Raw genomic sequence first — 18409 nt, 5'->3', positions numbered from 1 at the left:
CAGGCCTATCTCACTCCACGCACTCAGGGAGCGCACGCACTTTACACTGCGCCACAGTGTCAAAGTGCGCAAAGACCAGAAATCACTATACTTCAAGGCAAAAAGTTCAGGGGTGAACCTGCCACAAGGCCCAAGTCCAACATTAGGTCATCCAAAACGCACAGATCCTTGGTATTTCTATGAACTACACGACAAGCAGGGCAGCAGAGCAGCCATTTTTCTTGCAGTGGAGAGGCACAGCTTTCTTATTCTGAGTCTTTCATAAGTCCAGATGTGTATTGATGAGTTGGGATTGAGGGTCTACTATTTATACCTGGTGCCACCTTAATTGTTAGAGGCTTTTGAAGTCCTCCCCTGCATAGGTGTTCGGCATTTTCGGCCTTACTGCCCTGGCTCCAGCTTGTCTTGGGCACAAAAGTCTGGTGTGAAACCCTTTGTGAGTGTGCTGATTCAGGGCCTTTGTGATGCACAAGTGTGGAAGGTAACAGCTCCACTCCCATTAAGTCAAAGATGGCCCATTCTGCCAACACTTGTTCTCACTGTCTGGGAGCAATTCATTACGACCAACTGCCAGCCACACCTAGTCATGGGACCCAGAATACAGGCAACCTAATGGTTGGGACAAGAAAATGCCAGCTTTCTAAATGTAGCATTTTTAGAATGGAAACTTTTTTAATCTGACTTTACCATTAAAGAGAGTTTACAATTATACATCTTTAGACACCAACTCAACATCCCTACCTGCTCCCATATGAAATGGGAGAGTTAGGCCTTGAAGTAGTGAAAAAGAAATGCAAGAGTTTTTCACTACCAGGGCTTGTAAAAGACCTGACAAAAGGTTTACCTTGCTAGGTTGAATGGCATTTTACAACTGTACACACAGGCTGCAATCGAAGGCCAGAGACATTTTTAAAAAGCCTATTTAAATATGTGGCAGAATCAGTGCTGCAGCCCCCAGTAGCATTTTATATACAGGCCTTGGGTACATGTAGTACCACTTTACTAGGAACTTACAAGTAAATTAAATGTGCCAATGGGGTGGAAGTCAATGTTACGATTTTTGAGGAGAGTGCACACTCACTTTAGCACTGGGTAGCAGTTGGGTAATCGGCACGCCAAGGATATCATGTCCAACACTTAGGGGCTTCTATTAGCAACTTAAGGTACCGCAGGCTTGGGAAGACTTTGGAGTGATCTGACTCGAGAGGGCGCCTGGTTCTACTAAAGACGTGCAATTTTGTGAAAGAAATGTGAGGATTGTGCATCTTTAAGAGAGCCCTCTAGTAATGACTGGGGGTTGTGCAGACTTGTGACTATCTTGCTGGACTCAGGAAAAATCCATAGTCAAATCCATCGCTTCTTCCTACCACGGCAAAGCATCGGGCAATGGTGAGCCCAGTTCAGCCACAGGCCGACTTTACTATAAGCGCCTGCACTTTAGTGATATTTACAACAAGGGGTGGTGAGGGACAGAGTCTCTGAATTAAGCAGAATACTCTCACCCAGTCAAGAGATCAGGGCTAGATCCAACACCGTTTTTTAGCTCATTGCACCATCCCAGTTTCAGAACCTGGCTGTATGCAAATTAGTCTGTCCCTGGCCCAGTGCATCATGGGAACAGGGCAGACCAGACTACAAAAGCCAATTCTTACACTGGGAAGGAAACAAGCTTCCGGGGACCGGTTTCTGGCATTCCAGCCGTCTTCGGCCCGGCTTGCTTGAATCCTGATGGTGCAATGAGCAAGGGACTCATGTCTGAGTATACCCTTCCACGCTTAGGGTGGACAAAAATATTTACAACAAGGGGTGGTGAGGGACAGAGTCTCTGAATTAAGCAGAATACTCTCACCCAGTCAAGAGATCAGGGCTAGATCCAACACCGTTTTTTAGCTCATTGCACCATCCCAGTTTCAGAACCTGGCTGTATGCAAATTAGTCTGTCCCTGGCCCAGTGCATCATGGGAACAGGGCAGACCAGACTACAAAAGCCAATTCTTACACTGGGAAGGAAACAAGCTTCCGGGGACCGGTTTCTGGCATTACAGCCGTCTTCGGCCCGGCTTGCTTGAATCCTGATGGTGCAATGAGCAAGGGACTCATGTCTGAGTATACCCTTCCACGCTTAGGGTGGACAAAAATATTTACAACAAGGGGTGGTGAGGGACAGAGTCTCTGAATTAAGCAGAATACTCTCACCCAGTCAAGAGATCAGGGCTAGATCCAAAACCGTTTTTTAGCTCATTGCACCATCCCAGTTTCAGAACCTGGCTGTATGCAAATTAGTCTGTCCCTGGCCCAGTGCATCATGGGAACAGGGCAGACCAGACTACAAAAGCCAATTCTTACACTGGGAAGGAAACAAGCTTCCGGGGACCGGTTTCTGGCATTACAGCCGTCTTCGGCCCGGCTTGCTTGAATCCTGATGGTGCAATGAGCAAGGGACTCATGTCTGAGTATACCCTTCCACGCTTAGGGTGGACAAAAATATTTACAACAAGGGGTGGTGAGGGACAGAGTCTCTGAATTAAGCAGAATACTCTCACCCAGTCAAGAGATCAGGGCTAGATCCAACACCGTTTTTTAGCTCATTGCACCATCCCAGTTTCAGAACCTGGCTGTATGCAAATTAGTCTGTCCCTGGCCCAGTGCATCATGGGAACAGGGCAGACCAGACTACAAAAGCCAATTCTTACACTGGGAAGGAAACAAGCTTCCGGGGACCGGTTTCTGGCATTACAGCCGTCTTCGGCCCGGCTTGCTTGAATCCTGATGGTGCAATGAGCAAGGGACTCATGTCTGAGTATACCCTTCCACGCTTAGGGTGGACAAAAATATTTACAACAAGGGGTGGTGAGGGACAGAGTCTCTGAATTAAGCAGAATACTCTCACCCAGTCAAGAGATCAGGGCTAGATCCAACACCGTTTTTTAGCTCATTGCACCATCCCAGTTTCAGAACCTGGCTGTATGCAAATTAGTCTGTCCCTGGCCCAGTGCATCATGGGAACAGGGCAGACCAGACTACAAAAGCCAATTCGTACACTGGGAAGGAAACAAGCTTCCGGGGACCGGTTTCTGGCATTCCAGCCGTCTTCGGCCCGGCTTGCTTGAATCCTGATGGTGCAATGAGCAAGGGACTCATGTCTGAGTATACCCTTCCACGCTTAGGGTGGACAAAAATATTTACAACAAGGGGTGGTGAGGGACAGAGTCTCTGAATTAAGCAGAATACTCTCACCCAGTCAAGAGATCAGGGCTAGATCCAACACCGTTTTTTAGCTCATTGCACCATCCCAGTTTCAGAACCTGGCTGTATGCAAATTAGTCTGTCCCTGGCCCAGTGCATCATGGGAACAGGGCAGACCAGACTACAAAAGCCAATTCTTACACTGGGAAGGAAACAAGCTTCCGGGGACCGGTTTCTGGCATTACAGCCGTCTTCGGCCCGGCTTGCTTGAATCCTGATGGTGCAATGAGCAAGGGACTCATGTCTGAGTATACCCTTCCACGCTTAGGGTGGACAAAAATATTTACAACAAGGGGTGGTGAGGGACAGAGTCTCTGAATTAAGCAGAATACTCTCACCCAGTCAAGAGATCAGGGCTAGATCCAACACCGTTTTTTAGCTCATTGCACCATCCCAGTTTCAGAACCTGGCTGTATGCAAATTAGTCTGTCCCTGGCCCAGTGCATCATGGGAACAGGGCAGACCAGACTACAAAAGCCAATTCTTACACTGGGAAGGAAACAAGCTTCCGGGGACCGGTTTCTGGCATTCCAGCCGTCTTCGGCCCGGCTTGCTTGAATCCTGATGGTGCAATGAGCAAGGGACTCATGTCTGAGTATACCCTTCCACGCTTAGGGTGGACAAAAATATTTACAACAAGGGGTGGTGAGGGACAGAGTCTCTGAATTAAGCAGAATACTCTCACCCAGTCAAGAGATCAGGGCTAGATCCAACACCGTTTTTTAGCTCATTGCACCATCCCAGTTTCAGAACCTGGCTGTATGCAAATTAGTCTGTCCCTGGCCCAGTGCATCATGGGAACAGGCCAGACCAGACTACAAAAGCCAATTCTTACACTGGGAAGGAAACAAGCTTCCGGGGACCGGTTTCTGGCATTACAGCCGTCTTCGGCCCGGCTTGCTTGAATTCTGATGGTGCAATGAGCAAGGGACTCATGTCTGAGTATACCCTTCCACGCTTAGGGTGGACAAAAATATTTACAACAAGGCCCTGATCTCTTGACTGGGTGAGAGTACTCTGCTTAATTCAGAGACTCTGTCCATCTCCACCCCTTGTTGTAAATAATTTTGTCCACCCTAAGCGTGGAAGGGTATACTCAGATGTGAGTCCCTTGCTCATTGCACCATCAGGATTCAAGCAAGCCGGGCCGAAGACGGCTGGAATGCCAGAAACCGGTCCCCGGAAGCTTGTTTCCTTCCCAGTGTAAGAATTGGCTTTTGTAGTCTGGTCTGCCCTGTTCCCATGATGCACTGGGCCAGGGACAGACTAATTTGCATACAGCCAGGTTCTGAAACTGGGATGGTGCAATGAGCAAAAAAACGGTGTTGGATCTAGCCCTGATCTCTTGACTGGGTGAGAGTACTCTGCTTAATTCAGAGACTCTGTCCATCACCACCCCTTGTTGTAAATAATTTTGTCCACCCTAAGCGTGGAAGGGTATACTCAGATGTGAGTCCCTTGCTCATTGCACCATCAGGATTCAAGCAAGCCGGGCCGAAGACGGCTGGAATGCCAGAAACCGGTCCCCGGAAGCTTGTTTCCTTCCCAGTGTAAGAATTGGCTTTTGTAGTCTGGTCTGCCCTGTTCCCATGATGCACTGGGCCAGGGACAGACTAATTTGCATACAGCCAGGTTCTGAAACTGGGATGGTGCAATGAGCTAAAAAACGGTGTTGGATCTAGCCCTGATCTCTTGACTGGGTGAGAGTACTCTGCTTAATTCAGAGACTCTGTCCATCACCACCCCTTGTTGTAAATAATTTTGTCCACCCTAAGCGTGGAAGGGTATACTCAGATGTGAGTCCCTTGCTCATTGCACCATCAGGATTCAAGCAAGCCGGGCCGAAGACGGCTGGAATGCCAGAAACCGGTCCCCGGAAGCTTGTTTCCTTCCCAGTGTAAGAATTGGCTTTTGTAGTCTGGTCTGCCCTGTTCCCATGATGCACTGGGCCAGGGACAGACTAATTTGCATACAGCCAGGTTCTGAAACTGGGATGGTGCAATGAGCCAAAAAACGGTGTTGGATGTAGCCCTGATCTCTTGACTGGGTGAGAGTACTCTGCTTAATTCAGAGACTCTGTCCATCACCACCCCTTGTTGTAAATAATTTTGTCCACCCTAAGCGTGGAAGGGTATACTCAGATGTGAGTCCCTTGCTCATTGCACCATCAGGATTCAAGCAAGCCGGGCCGAAGACGGCTGGAATGCCAGAAACCGGTCCCCGGAAGCTTGTTTCCTTCCCAGTGTAAGAATTGGCTTTTGTAGTCTGGTCTGCCCTGTTCCCATGATGCACTGGGCCAGGGACAGACTAATTTGCATACAGCCAGGTTCTGAAACTGGGATGGTGCAATGAGCTAAAAAACGGTGTTGGATCTAGCCCTGATCTCTTGACTGGGTGAGAGTACTCTGCTTAATTCAGAGACTCTGTCCATCACCACCCCTTGTTGTAAATAATTTTGTCCACCCTAAGCGTGGAAGGGTATACTCAGATGTGAGTCCCTTGCTCATTGCACCATCAGGATTCAAGCAAGCCGGGCCGAAGACGGCTGGAATGCCAGAAACCGGTCCCCGGAAGCTTGTTTCCTTCCCAGTGTAAGAATTGGCTTTTGTAGTCTGGTCTGCCCTGTTCCCATGATGCACTGGGCCAGGGACAGACTAATTTGCATACAGCCAGGTTCTGAAACTGGGATGGTGCAATGAGCTAAAAAACGGTGTTGGATCTAGCCCTGATCTCTTGATTGGGTGAGAGTACTCTGCTTAATTCAGAGACTCTGTCCATCACCACCCCTTGTTGTAAATAATTTTGTCCACCCTAAGCGTGGAAGGGTATACTCAGATGTGAGTCCCTTGCTCATTGCACCATCAGGATTCAAGCAAGCCGGGCCGAAGACGGCTGGAATGCCAGAAACCGGTCCCCGGAAGCTTGTTTCCTTCCCAGTGTAAGAATTGGCTTTTGTAGTCTGGTCTGCCCTGTTCCCATGATGCACTGGGCCAGGGACAGACTAGTTTGCATACAGCCAGGTTCTGAAACTGGGATGGTGCAATGAGCTAAAAAACGGTGTTGGATCTAGCCCTGATCTCTTGACTGGGTGGGAGTACTCTGCTTAATTCAGAGACTCTGTCCATCACCACCCCTTGTTGTAAATAATGCACTTTAGTGAGACACGTAGAGTGGCAGGCAAAGACCAGTTCACTAAGGATAAGGTGTACGGCTCCAGAATTTCCCAGTGATGGCTAGTACTTGTGAAGACTAATTTGTGTCACAAGGGTTCTGTAGTAACAAAACACACTGGAGGCATCTCTTTGTCTTGTAGGTATCCACTACAGATAAGCACAGACCCTTCTGTAACCACACACTCAAGGCATCCCTTTGTCTTGTAGATATCCACTACAACCTCCACTCCCCCTTGGGTCCCTGTCCTTCACTGGTGGAGGTGATGGGAGATGCAAAACTGCATCAATCCCATTGAATCCGAAGCACACATTTTAGTAGATTGCGACACACAGAGACCTTTCTAGAAGATGCTAGAGCAAAGTTCTGTCAACAAAGGGAGCATTTATAATCTGTTTGGAATACAGATAGTCACTTAGAATAAGAGGACTAGTGAATAAATCCACATATTGACCATCCAGTGCACTACTCAAACTTTCACCTTCCTGCTTGTTGGCACCCAGGCTGCCACCTGAAGAGCTCTACTGAAAAGAGATATTAGATTAATAATATCTTATAACTGCACCTCTGCACACATCTGGGACGTCCATTTGTCATCATGTGTTGCCTCAGTCGCAGTCCTCTCTATTGACTACAATAAAGCTTCACTGCAGCCCCTGTGACGCTGCCTCTGTAGGAAGGTGAATACCTGACTATGGTTACCCCAGATTTTTTTGCCTAGTGTTTAGCTGGTTTTCGACTTAGTTGGCCTGGGATCCTGCTAATCAGGGCCCCAGGCTATCTGCTCTCCCTGTAAAATGGACTCCATGTACTTTAGGTACATACCTAATTGGATGTTGGGTCACCTTATGAGCCCCTGTATAGTGTACAATAGGTACCCAGGGCATAGGTGCACCCAAGGCCTACCAGGGGCTGCAGCATGAATTATGCCACCCCTGGCTGGCCATCCAAACTGACACAAGTGGCTGATCACTCAGCTGAGGCAAGGTCCTGTAATCACCCCTTGATTAGGTATAGTATTCCTATACCTACCATGATATATAGACACATATATACCTATAAGTCACTCCTATGGCAGGCCTTAACAATCCTGAAGGCAGAGTGCTTGGTTTTATGTGAGATGAGGCTCTAGCATGAGCTGAGCCTGTCTGCAGCTTTCGGAACCATGTCCTTATAGCTGTTCTATGATATAGCCATACCATATACTCTAAAGTTCATTATAATCCTCGCGGTTGAATGCTAACTTTGGTTTGGCTTTATCAAAACATGTTGTGTAAGGTGTCATACACTTCGAAGTTGTGCATTGGGGATTGAGAAGCCCCAGCCCCGAGTATCAACTGCACTGAAGATCAGCCCTCCACACTCCACGAGTTCTGCGTGGGGCCCTTCTGCATTTTCCTGCTCGGCGCGTCTGTCTGGTCACTTGCCTGTTGGCTAGTGGCCTCTGTGAAAACGAACCTTCGAATCGACACCACTGGCCTAGTTGCTCCAGGCTGGCCCTTGCTTCCCTGAAAAGGAGAAGCCCATCAGACCTTGCTGGTCTGATCCAGAAGCCATCTTCAATTCCTGCGTGGGTTGCCTTTGCCAAGACTTGTTGACTCCAATCCGGAAGCCAACACTGCCGACAGCAAGAGCCTTTGTGGGACAGTCCGTATCGAGCTCCTGGTTGTCGTCGACACCTCCTGGTCCATGTGGCTGCAGAGACAAGCTTCACAACATCACCTGATTGCTTTGCGACATCGCCTGGTTCCTTCCTGGTTCCTTTCTGGTTCCTTCCTGGTCACTGGCTAGTGACCCAGACTCTGACCTCTCTGCTTTCAGGTACTCTTCATCCTCGATCCGCCCTTGGATCCAACCGGACACTTCCATCCTGGTCGCTTGCAGCATCTTTCTTCACGGCTCCATAGGATTCAGCGACAAAACCCGACACACTTTGACACCTATGCACCAGCTTCCTGTGGGTGAGGTAACGCGAGTACTCCGGTGCTCCTGTGGGTATTGACTATCCTAGTGTCCTAGTTTTCAGTAGCTTTCTCCTAGTCCATCCGGAAGTGCCCTAAAAGAACTAGTTTCCAATTCTTTTGTTCCCATTCTAACTCTTTGGTAACTCGTGTGTGTGTTAAGACACTGAACACGCCTCCTGTGGGTCTCCTGCTTCCTAACTCTTGGTAGTACAGCATAGCCCCAGCGATTCCCTAGGCCCTAGGCCTATCCTTTGTTCGTGAAGTGGTCATTATACCACTATTTTAGTATATGGTTTTACGTGCCCCTAGGGTGCTACTGTATTTTGTGCAACTTATTGTATGATAATTGAGTATCTTGTTATGTGCTTATGCCTCTGACCTCATAAAGAGTTCAGAGGATTGTGTTAGTAATAAATACATATATATTTTTACATATAACCTGTGTGGAGTCCTTTCACTTGGTATTAAAGGAGTTACATATGGTAAAACAGTTGGCTTTCCATGCCCTCTTGAGTTTAGCCTAAGACTGCTTTGTCCATGCTACCACTAGGATAGCTGGTCTATAAGGTTGACTTTACAAACATTACCATAAGGGTTGTTTGGACTGATACAGGGTGCTCACTAGAATAGTGAACATCATATAGCAGGCCAACTTCTCACATTGGTGTGCAGCGGTTGGGATAAGAGCTTGCTGTTGTTTTACCAATTGTAATCTTTGAGTTATCATTTGAAAGATCACATTAGGTACCATAGGTACATATAACAAGACTTATAATACTTAAGTTCTACAGAACGTAGTTGTTTTAGACCAAAGGGCTTAGCACACCCTGACTACAACTCCTAGAGAGGTGTAGTAGGTAACACTTAGTGTAGGTAGGTGCACACACCACACCTCACTAGATCATGTCTCTGAGAGCAGAACCAAGTGGATCTCTCCCAGTGGAGGTAGATCCTTTAAGGATACCCTCCAGATATGACACCCTTAATTTTCATGAGTTGAGGCACTTGTGACAAACTAGTAGATTACAACAGGGTTCCAACCCTACCCTCAGACACCTGATTGAGCTCATGGAGGAATATGATGCTCTTAAGACCTCTAACAAAGGTCTGTCAATCAGTGGAGATGGGGTACTACCCTCAACAGAAGATGCCCCTGACCCTACTGTCATAGATGATGATGAGGGTGGAGAAGAGGAAGATTCTGAGGAAGAGGTAGGCAGCCAGGTTGAAGTTAGGAGACTTAGCCAGGCTAACCTAAGCCTATTTGGGGCTGAGAATGGGGCAGCCCCATTCAGGCCTACAAGTGGACTTAGCCAGAGGTATAGGAGGGAAAGATCCCACTCCAGGGAATCTCTCCACTCCAATGCTTCAAGGGGTTCTCAGAGGGGAATGACTTCTCCTCAGAGGAGAGAACACCAGGCTAGGATGAGGGACATCCAACTCAGGATTGAGAGGGAAGAACTTGCCCTAGCCAAGGCACAATTTGCTCTTGCAAGAGAGCAAATGTTAAGTGGACTAGAGTCCACTGGTGGCAGCAATATCCCTAAGGATAAAGAAAGGTCCTATGACAATAGACACCTGCGTAAGATTGTGCCCCCTACAAAGTTGGGGATGATATCCACAAATGGATAACTGCTTTGGAGAGGGCCCGCAAAGTACAGCAGGTACCCCAAAGTCAGTGGGCAGCAATCTTGTAGCTCTCCTTTTCAGAAAAAGGAAGAAATAAGGTCCTCACAGTTAGTGATGAGGATGCTAACAATTACACTGTCCTGAAGAGTGCTCTGAATGATGGGTTTGGCTTAACCACTGAACAGTTCAGGTTGATGTTCAGGGATACCCAGAAGACACAGACTCAGGACTGGACTGATTTTGTCGATTGTGCTACTACGGCTCTGGAGGGATGGTTATTGGGCAGCAAAGTACAGGACTTTACAGGATTGTACAAATTGATTATGAGGGAGCAGATCCTTAGTAATTGTCAAAACCAGCTTCTACACCAGCACCTGGTAGACTCAGGTGTGACCTCTCCACAAGAATTGGGTAAGAGGGCAGACAAATGGGTCAGAACCAGGATTAGGCCTAGAAATCAGGCTGGTGACCAGAAGAAAGATTCTACCAAGCCTCAAGAGAAAGGTGGGGATAAATCTAAGGACAGATCCTCTACAGGGCCCCAAAATTCCTCTGAGGGGGGTGGGTCCCAAACTCCTTCCTCTACCATTAAGGAACCTTATTGCCATGTCTGTAAACAGCCTGGCCACTGGAAGACTGACAGCAGTTGCCCAAGGGCCAACACTAAGGAAAACATTCCCCCAAGTAACACTCCCAGACCTCCTGTTACTATTAGTAGTAATCCCCCAGGTGGTTGGAGTGCCCCCAAGAATTTGGCTGGGTTTACTTTGGGAACTCAGGTGGACTCTGGCCTAACCAGGTCCCCTACCACAGCTACTCTTGTCTGGGAAAATGGCATGGGGTTTGCCAACTTCACTGCTTGTTCCAACACTTTGGGCAAGTACAGAGAGGAGCCCCACATCAATGGCAAGAAGTTGAAGCTTACAGAGACACAGGGGCTAGCATCACTATGGTGACTGACAGTCTAGTCCCCTCAGGACAACGTTTTTCCTGGGTTCACCTATCAGGTGACCAACATTGATGGAGTGCAGAAAGATCATCCCATGGCAGTAGTTAATCTCAGCTGGGGAGGTGTCACTGGCCCCAAGAGAGTGGCAGTGTCTACAAACTTGCCTGTAGATTGTCTACTGGGGAATGATCTAGAGATCTCAGCCTGGGCTGGGGTAGAACAAGAAACCCATTCCAAAATGGTAGGCCTTCCAGAAAAGGTTAGTGGGGCTGTGATGGCCACAGCCCCAGCTCAAGCAGAATTCCTTCCTAAAGAGGTTGGAAGGGCTGTGATGGTCACAGCCCAGGCTCAAGCAGACTTCCCTGAAAAGGTTGGCAGGGCTGTGATGGTCACAGCCCAAACTCAAACAGATTTTAGTGTTGTGAAGCCTGAAACTATGGATCACTCCACTCAGACAGAGAGCATTGGGGAGGAAGAAAAGTCTTCTCCCCACCAGACATTAGGTGAGAGTCAGCCTCCTCAGGGAACTGACCCTACCCTTGTGAAGAAACTGCCCCAGAGGTAGTCAGGCCTGGCCTGGCAGACCCTCTGATGTCAGTGGACCCTTCCAAGGTGGGACCCAGTCTGGAGCCGGTAACCTGCCCCTCTCCACCCTGCCTCAGTCAGTCCAGGGCTGTAGAGGTCAGGGAGGCCAGTGGACCCCAAATGGCCCCCTGTCCACAGGAACCCCCCCATCAGCAGATTAGGGGCACCAAAGCTAGCAGCCCTAGCAAGGTAAAAAATCCAAAAACTCCTGAGGGAACTCCCGTACTCTTAGTTAGGGACCTCCCCCAGATGGACTCTGTTGGGCACAGCCAAACCTGGGACCCAAAGGCCCCAAACCTTACCTGTCCCGCCAGTAAGCCAACAAAAGGGACCCAGCCTCCAGCTGTAGGCAGCCAGAGGTTGACCCTGAGAGCACAGTGCAACTCAGTCCTGGAAATAAAGGCACACATGGTGGATAATGATTGGAGGAAGCTGAACCCTACATTAGTGGAGCCTCACTCCAGTACTCCATCTCAACACCAGCTTTTTACTTTGCCAAAACACACCACAGGTAGAGATTCCCTATGGTGGAGACCCTCAGATACCCTTAGGGTGAGATATTGCTTAGTGGACCATGAGATAGGGGGTAACCATGCTAGTGCAGGTACTTCCTTATATGACCACTTAGGCAATATAGGCTTACCTGGTCAAGGATAGCCTTATCTCCTTTCGTTTGGGGGGGGGGTTGTGTAGGAAGGTGAATACCTGACTATAGTTACGCCAGATTTTTTGCCTTGTGTTTAGCTGGTTTTCAACTTAGTTGGCCCGGGATCCTGCTAATCAGGGCCCCAGGCTATCTGCTCTCTCTGTAAAATGGACTCCACGTACTCTAGGTACATCTCCAATTGGATGTTGGGGGTCACCTTATGAGCCCCAGTATAATGTACTATAATTACCCAGGGCATAGGTGCACCCAAGGCCTACCAGGGGCTGCAGCATGAACTATGCCACCCCTGGCTGGCCCTCCAAACTGACACAATGGGCTGATCACTCATCTGGGGCAAGGTCGTGTAATCACCCCTTGCTTAGGTATAGTATTCCTATCCCTACCATTATATATAGACACATATATACCTATAAGGCACTCCTATGGCAGGCCTTAACAATCCTGAAGGCAGAGTGCTTGGTGTCCCGGCGCTGGGGGCAATCAGGAAGATTAAGCATGCTTTTGCACAGAGTCACAGGGTGCTGGGCTAACCTGCAGCCGGAGATCAACCCGTGAACCCTGTGGTCTGTAGTAAGGTACCCTGCCCGCTGCGCCACACCATTTTTACCAGGTATACCAGCATAGTTGTTGGGAAATCTGAAGTTCACCCCCCCAATCTTACTGACCAAGCTGTGCTCGGCACGCCCCCTGCAGTCTCCGGGTGGTAATGGTGTGGACCGGGCCTGTTGCCCAGAGGTGGGGGAACCACTGTAAGCTGCAGCCAGGCTCGAGCCATGTGTCTCGCTGTGGCTCGGCTGGAGGTCCTTTTGGAACTTGAACCCACAATAAGCCGAGGTTTAATGGGAGACAATGTGGCATAGCGGCTACAGCTGCCGACCAGGTATCATGGGTAACCCTGGCCTTGGTTTTGAATGCTGTGAATCCTGGCAAATCTGCCTGTGCTGAAAACATAATTTGTAACACACACTGTTGTAAAGTGCTCTAATATTCGTGGATAATGTTCATTCTGAGTAAATTGCCCCAAAAAAAGTGGATTCTGCCTCTCACCTATGATCTGATGTCATCCTCCAAGAATTACTGGAGGAATCATTAACCTTTGATGTCAGAAAGAGACCCCCCTCTAGTGAAAGAATTGCACAGTGTGAAACTGATGAATCTGGTGTCATTCCCTGTATCCCTGCTTTGCCAACCTGTGTGACCCTAGGCAAATCTTACATTTTACTGAGCCTAAATTTTGTTTATTATCACATTTCAGAGCTCCTTCATCTAGGTGAGTTCAGGATGTGCATGTTAGAAAACCCTTGAGTGTTTGCTTTTAATGAAATATAATGTGATAAGAATCTAGGCCACATATAAGGTGCACCTGACAACTGACGTGTCTCCTATGGGCAGATAATGAGCCCCTTTGCATCGTTCTTGCGCCAGCAATGTGGGGCAAGAGCGGCGCAAATGTAAGATGAGATTTATGAAGCGACGCACGGCCACCTTGAGTAACGTAGGGCAGCGCACATCGCTGCATTGTCTTGGTCTGCGCCAGGGAGGCGTTCCATGGGCGTTGTGCGGGTGTTTCCACGCAACATCCATGGATTTTGACGCATTTCCAGACTTGCAGAACAGGTAGACCTGTGAATGTTCCAAAAAGACACACCTTCCCAGGAGAGGTGCAACTAGGAGAAATATCTTCATTTCTTCTTGTTTTTCCCTCTTTCTATATATTCCATATTCTGCAGCACACATAGGAAGAGGCAAAAGCCTTTCAGGGTTGATTTTCTGCAGGAATGTGCTTGCTAAATGCAAAAATGGTGCCAGCGCAAGGGGAAAGAACAGGAATGTGCCGTATTGGATAAATATGACGCCTTCCTGCCCTTTCTCTGTGATTCAGGGCAGCATAGTAAGGTGTCTCACTGCGCTGCCCTGCACCATTAAAGTCATAAATGAACCCTTTAGTTGAATAATAACATTTTCATTAGGAGGTGAAGGGCAGGACTCTTTCTTAGTTCATGTTTAGGAAGCCTCACTTAAAAAAAATATATAATCTGATATCCTAAACTGAAATGCTTCCTTATGTTAAAAAAAAATACACTTTCTTGAATCATCACGCTCTAATGTAATGTTTGTTGCATGATTTACTTGCCAAATATTTTCAGGGCTGAGCTCGGGCACAGGCTCATAGACCAAGTGGACCCCGGCTCGGCTCCGGCTCGGCTCTCCCTGTTAATGTGTTGGCTCGCCCACCTCTACCGCTCCCCTCCCCTAACCCGCGGACCCAGACCTACCAATCTCAGGGCCAGAGACGCACTCGGGACTCCCGCGCAGGGGTCGCCCGAAGCTGGCAGAGTAGATGGCCAGCACCGAGGTGTTTCGGCAGTGCAGGTGCAGCTTCTCATCCTCGCAGACTGTCCTCACCCGGTGGTTATCTAGAGGGAGAGAAAGGGAACCCGTTACTACCAACGTGGAAAGAGGCCTTGAGCGAAAACATGGCAGCGCGGACCCAACCTGGGAGCCGTACACCGGAAATGGAACCTGAGAACCTGCTGAAGCGTGCTACTTTACGACAGAAGCATGTAAGGGTCACAGAAGCATGTCGGGGAACCTCCGATAATCCCAAGCACAGCCCCAACATGCATCACATGGATCATTGTCCACCCTATACCAAAATCCCATAAATGAGGCCCACGATCTCTACCAAACCCCCGCACACCCTCCAGCTGATGCCATATTCAGACATGGCAACTTACCGCTTGAGATCCAGTTGGCACCAAATTGGACAAAGAAGCACAGTGCTACAGTGCCATATCATTGGCAGCCAAGCGCTATACAAGTACCCAAATACAACATGCCATGATACATCATTGGGGTTTCTGAGCTTAAATAGCCGTGTCCCCTCAACAGCAGAGGGGACCTGCGGTCTGGAGTCTCATGTTGTGGGAACGGGCCTCTTTTTCCTGATGTGATTTCGAACTGTAAGTGCACTGGAACTCTGCTAACCAGGTTCCCGATTAAATCTCTTTTCCCAAAACTGTACCACAATTGGCACACCTTCAGATGCCCTTATAAGTCCCTGGTAAATGGTAACACGGTGCCTGGGGCATGGGTCCTCGGGGTGTGCAGCACCAATTGTGCCACCGTAGGGACCCCTCACCAAGACCATGCACACTGGCACTGCAGGCTGAGTGTCTTGGTGCAGAGAAATCCAAATCATCTGCATGACACCCAGCCCTGTGTGCCATGCCAACCATACACTGCATAAGATACTGGCAGGGCTTTAATTGGGGGGGGAGGGCTGTGGGGGGCTGACCCCCCCAGTATTTTTGGGGGGGGCCTCGAAAGGGGACTCTAGGGGGCTCTATTTTTGGGCCTCAAAGGTCAAAGGTAGGGTGACAAGACGTCCCGGTTTTTGTTTGTTGGTACTAGTGTGGGTAACATGTCTTGATAGTGAAATACTGCCAATTTCGTTTTTCACTATAGAAAGGCTATCTTGCCCATAGGGTACCATTGGGGAATGCTGTGTGACATGTTTACCTGCATGTCTTCCCATAACGGCAAGAGATACATATGGAATTTGGTATCCTTGAACTCAGAATTTAATAACACATCCTTTAGTGAAGATGGTTTTTAAATTCTAAGTTTGGAAATAGCACTTTTAGAAAGTGGCTATTTTCCTGTTCAGCCTTTCTGTGTGCCTCTGCCTGGTTGTGTATTGACTGTCTGGTTTGTAAATATCACTAAAAAATGTGCCCCGGATTCTGAGAAAGAACTTATAGCCATCTTCGGTGTGCTAGATGCAGGCAACTTGCCTTCTGGTGATGAATGCATTCTTTATGGTGAAACAGAGATCCAGAAACTGTGTTCAGAGTTTCAGCTGCCGGCAAGAGATACTATCCAAACTTTTAGACTTTTCAAAGATTTCGGTGGAAAGAAAACCCCTGAACCATTAAAATGTTTTAAATTTAGTAGTTTGCATCGAAACCCTGCTAGCAAGTAATGTGGATTGCGAGAGAGGTTTCAGCACAATGAATTTTATTGCTAGTCCAACAAGGGCCTCTCTTCTTGTAGAGACCATTTCTTCATGCTTATGGGTAAAACTCAATCATCCTCCATTTGAAACATTTGACGCAAAGTTGTATGTAAAGAGTTGGCTGGCAAAAGGTGGAAGGTCTGCTGAAGAAAATTGTTGTGAGAAACCCTAGCAAAATAGACACAGTGAATATGTTCAAGCATTTTGGGAAATCCTGCAATAGATTTTTAAGTAATGTAAATAATTTTTACATGTTTTTTTAAAGTGTTTTGTATTTTATGGCTTAAACTTAATAAATATACTTATTTGCCTATTTTATTATCCTTTGCAGGATGCGACTTCATGATTTTCTTAAGCACATAATGCTAGTTATCTTGATTTAGACAATGCCCCTACTCGGATAGGCCAAACCCCTTTAAGAAATTTGTCACACCCCTTTTAGAGCACCCCCAGTTTTTTTCCCACTTAAAGCCCTCTATATAGGTAAATCACCCTTACTTCAGGCCTGTAGCCCTATGGCAGGGTGCACTATATCCTATGTGTGGGCATATCACATGAGCAGATGCGCCCCTACAATGTCCTGTCCATTCTGTGATGTTATAAGTGAACAGGGAAGTCATAAAGAGTATATGGGCTAGATACGTGTCAACACGAGTTTCCTGGCTCCATGATGACTTCACTGATTGCTAAGGATGTTTGGTACCAAACATCATGTCTTAATAAATCCTCACTGATGCCAGTATGGGAATTCATTCATAAATTCACGCAGGAGACCCTTTTGAAATGTCCCCTGTAACCTTACCAAACACCGCTGTCGCTCCTGATTGGCACTCGTCAGTCTGCCACCACCAGACATGTTTCTGGACCCCTGGAGTGGGAGCGAGCACTCTCCAGATCCAGGAACAAAGCTTGCTCTGGGCGGAGGTGTTGACACCTTCCCCCCTGCAGGATCTGCCTCAGCAGAAGCGGGAACTTCAAAGGACATGCCGCCTTTGAACCCTGCCCCCCCGCCCTCTGCCGTTAGAAGCAGATGGTGATCCCCCACGCCTCCTCCACTTTTGGCGGTAGGACTGCCTGGAAAATCAGGTAAATTTGAAGATGTTTCTACCTTCACCCTGCATCACCCCTCAGGTGGGGCAGGAGAGGTAGACCCACTTTTCACTTTCCACCATCTTGAGATTGGGGATAGGAGCCTATTAGGAGTCAGGCATATGTCACCTCCATGTGGGATGAGCATATAGGGGGTGTTGGCACCCTACAGGTCAGTAACCCATTTACTATTACATGACCTCCCCTCTAACGTCCCTGAATTCAGTATTTAGGTGGCCCTCTGAGAACCGGACTTCAGTTTGACGGAAATTAAAGCATACGATGTAAGAAGGCCGCTGGCGGACCAGGAACTGAGGCCTGCTGAAGTGGAAACCAGTGCAAACCCTGCCAACTGCAAACAGAACTCAACAACTGTGACCTGCTGTCCATCCTGAAACATGCAAGACCTCCAAGAATCACGAGAGCCCTTAACAGCCTTCACAAATTACCAAGAACCTCCCTTTGGGCTAGAGGTCTCAGTCCCTGGCCTTTACTTTCATGGTGAGGACCGGTACGGACTGTGTCAACATGATTCACCACCCTCGACCCCTACTCGCATTCATCAGCTCTGACAACTCCTCACAGCCTTGTAGCTGATACTGGAGACAGCCCCACTCCTGTGAGCCAGCACCCTCCTGCCGGTGTCATCGACTGCGCTGAAGCAGTAACTTGGACACGACTACCATCCGCGACGGACTGACTTGCACTTCCCCTGTGCCCCGACCACACCGGTGACGACTGAAAGTGCCCCTATGACCTCTAGTGCCTCCCAACCAAGACATCTGAAACTGGCTGCTGTGCCCGAGGCCAACACCACCAAAGACCTCCATCCTTCCAGGGAAGACCACCTCAGAAATCTGGAAGACCGAGGTCAACCGAAACCCCACAGTGGATTCCTGCTCCAAGCGACCACAACGGTAACTGTGTGGCGGTCCCCCCGACTCCAATGAACTCCATTGTCTCCTCCCGGTGATCGCAGTGGTTGCTTGTTGGCGGTCTGCCAAAGTTCATTAACAGCCTAAGATACCCGGTGCTTTCTCCACTGACCTCGATGGTAAATATCTGATGGTATCTTCCGCCGTGCGCTGAGA

General features: G+C 48.4%; 1 protein-coding gene across 2 annotated transcripts in view; it reads right to left on the bottom strand.

Moving 5' to 3' along the window:
* The window catches only part of LOC144785694 (protein eva-1 homolog C-like), a 273449-nt gene that overhangs the window by 121690 nt on the left and 133350 nt on the right, over window positions 1-18409 (bottom strand). For both annotated transcript variants that reach the window (XM_078664485.1, XM_078664486.1), the window contains exon 4: window positions 14488-14628. In XM_078664485.1, the coding sequence (XP_078520611.1) occupies window positions 14488-14628 (141 nt within the window). The remainder of the gene's footprint in view (window positions 1-14487; window positions 14629-18409) is intronic.

The sequence above is a fragment of the Lissotriton helveticus genome, chromosome 10 (assembly GCF_964261635.1).
Source record: "Lissotriton helveticus chromosome 10, aLisHel1.1, whole genome shotgun sequence".
Classification (NCBI taxonomy): Eukaryota; Metazoa; Chordata; class Amphibia; order Caudata; family Salamandridae; genus Lissotriton; species Lissotriton helveticus.
This window is presented reverse-complemented; position numbering and strand designations above follow the sequence as displayed.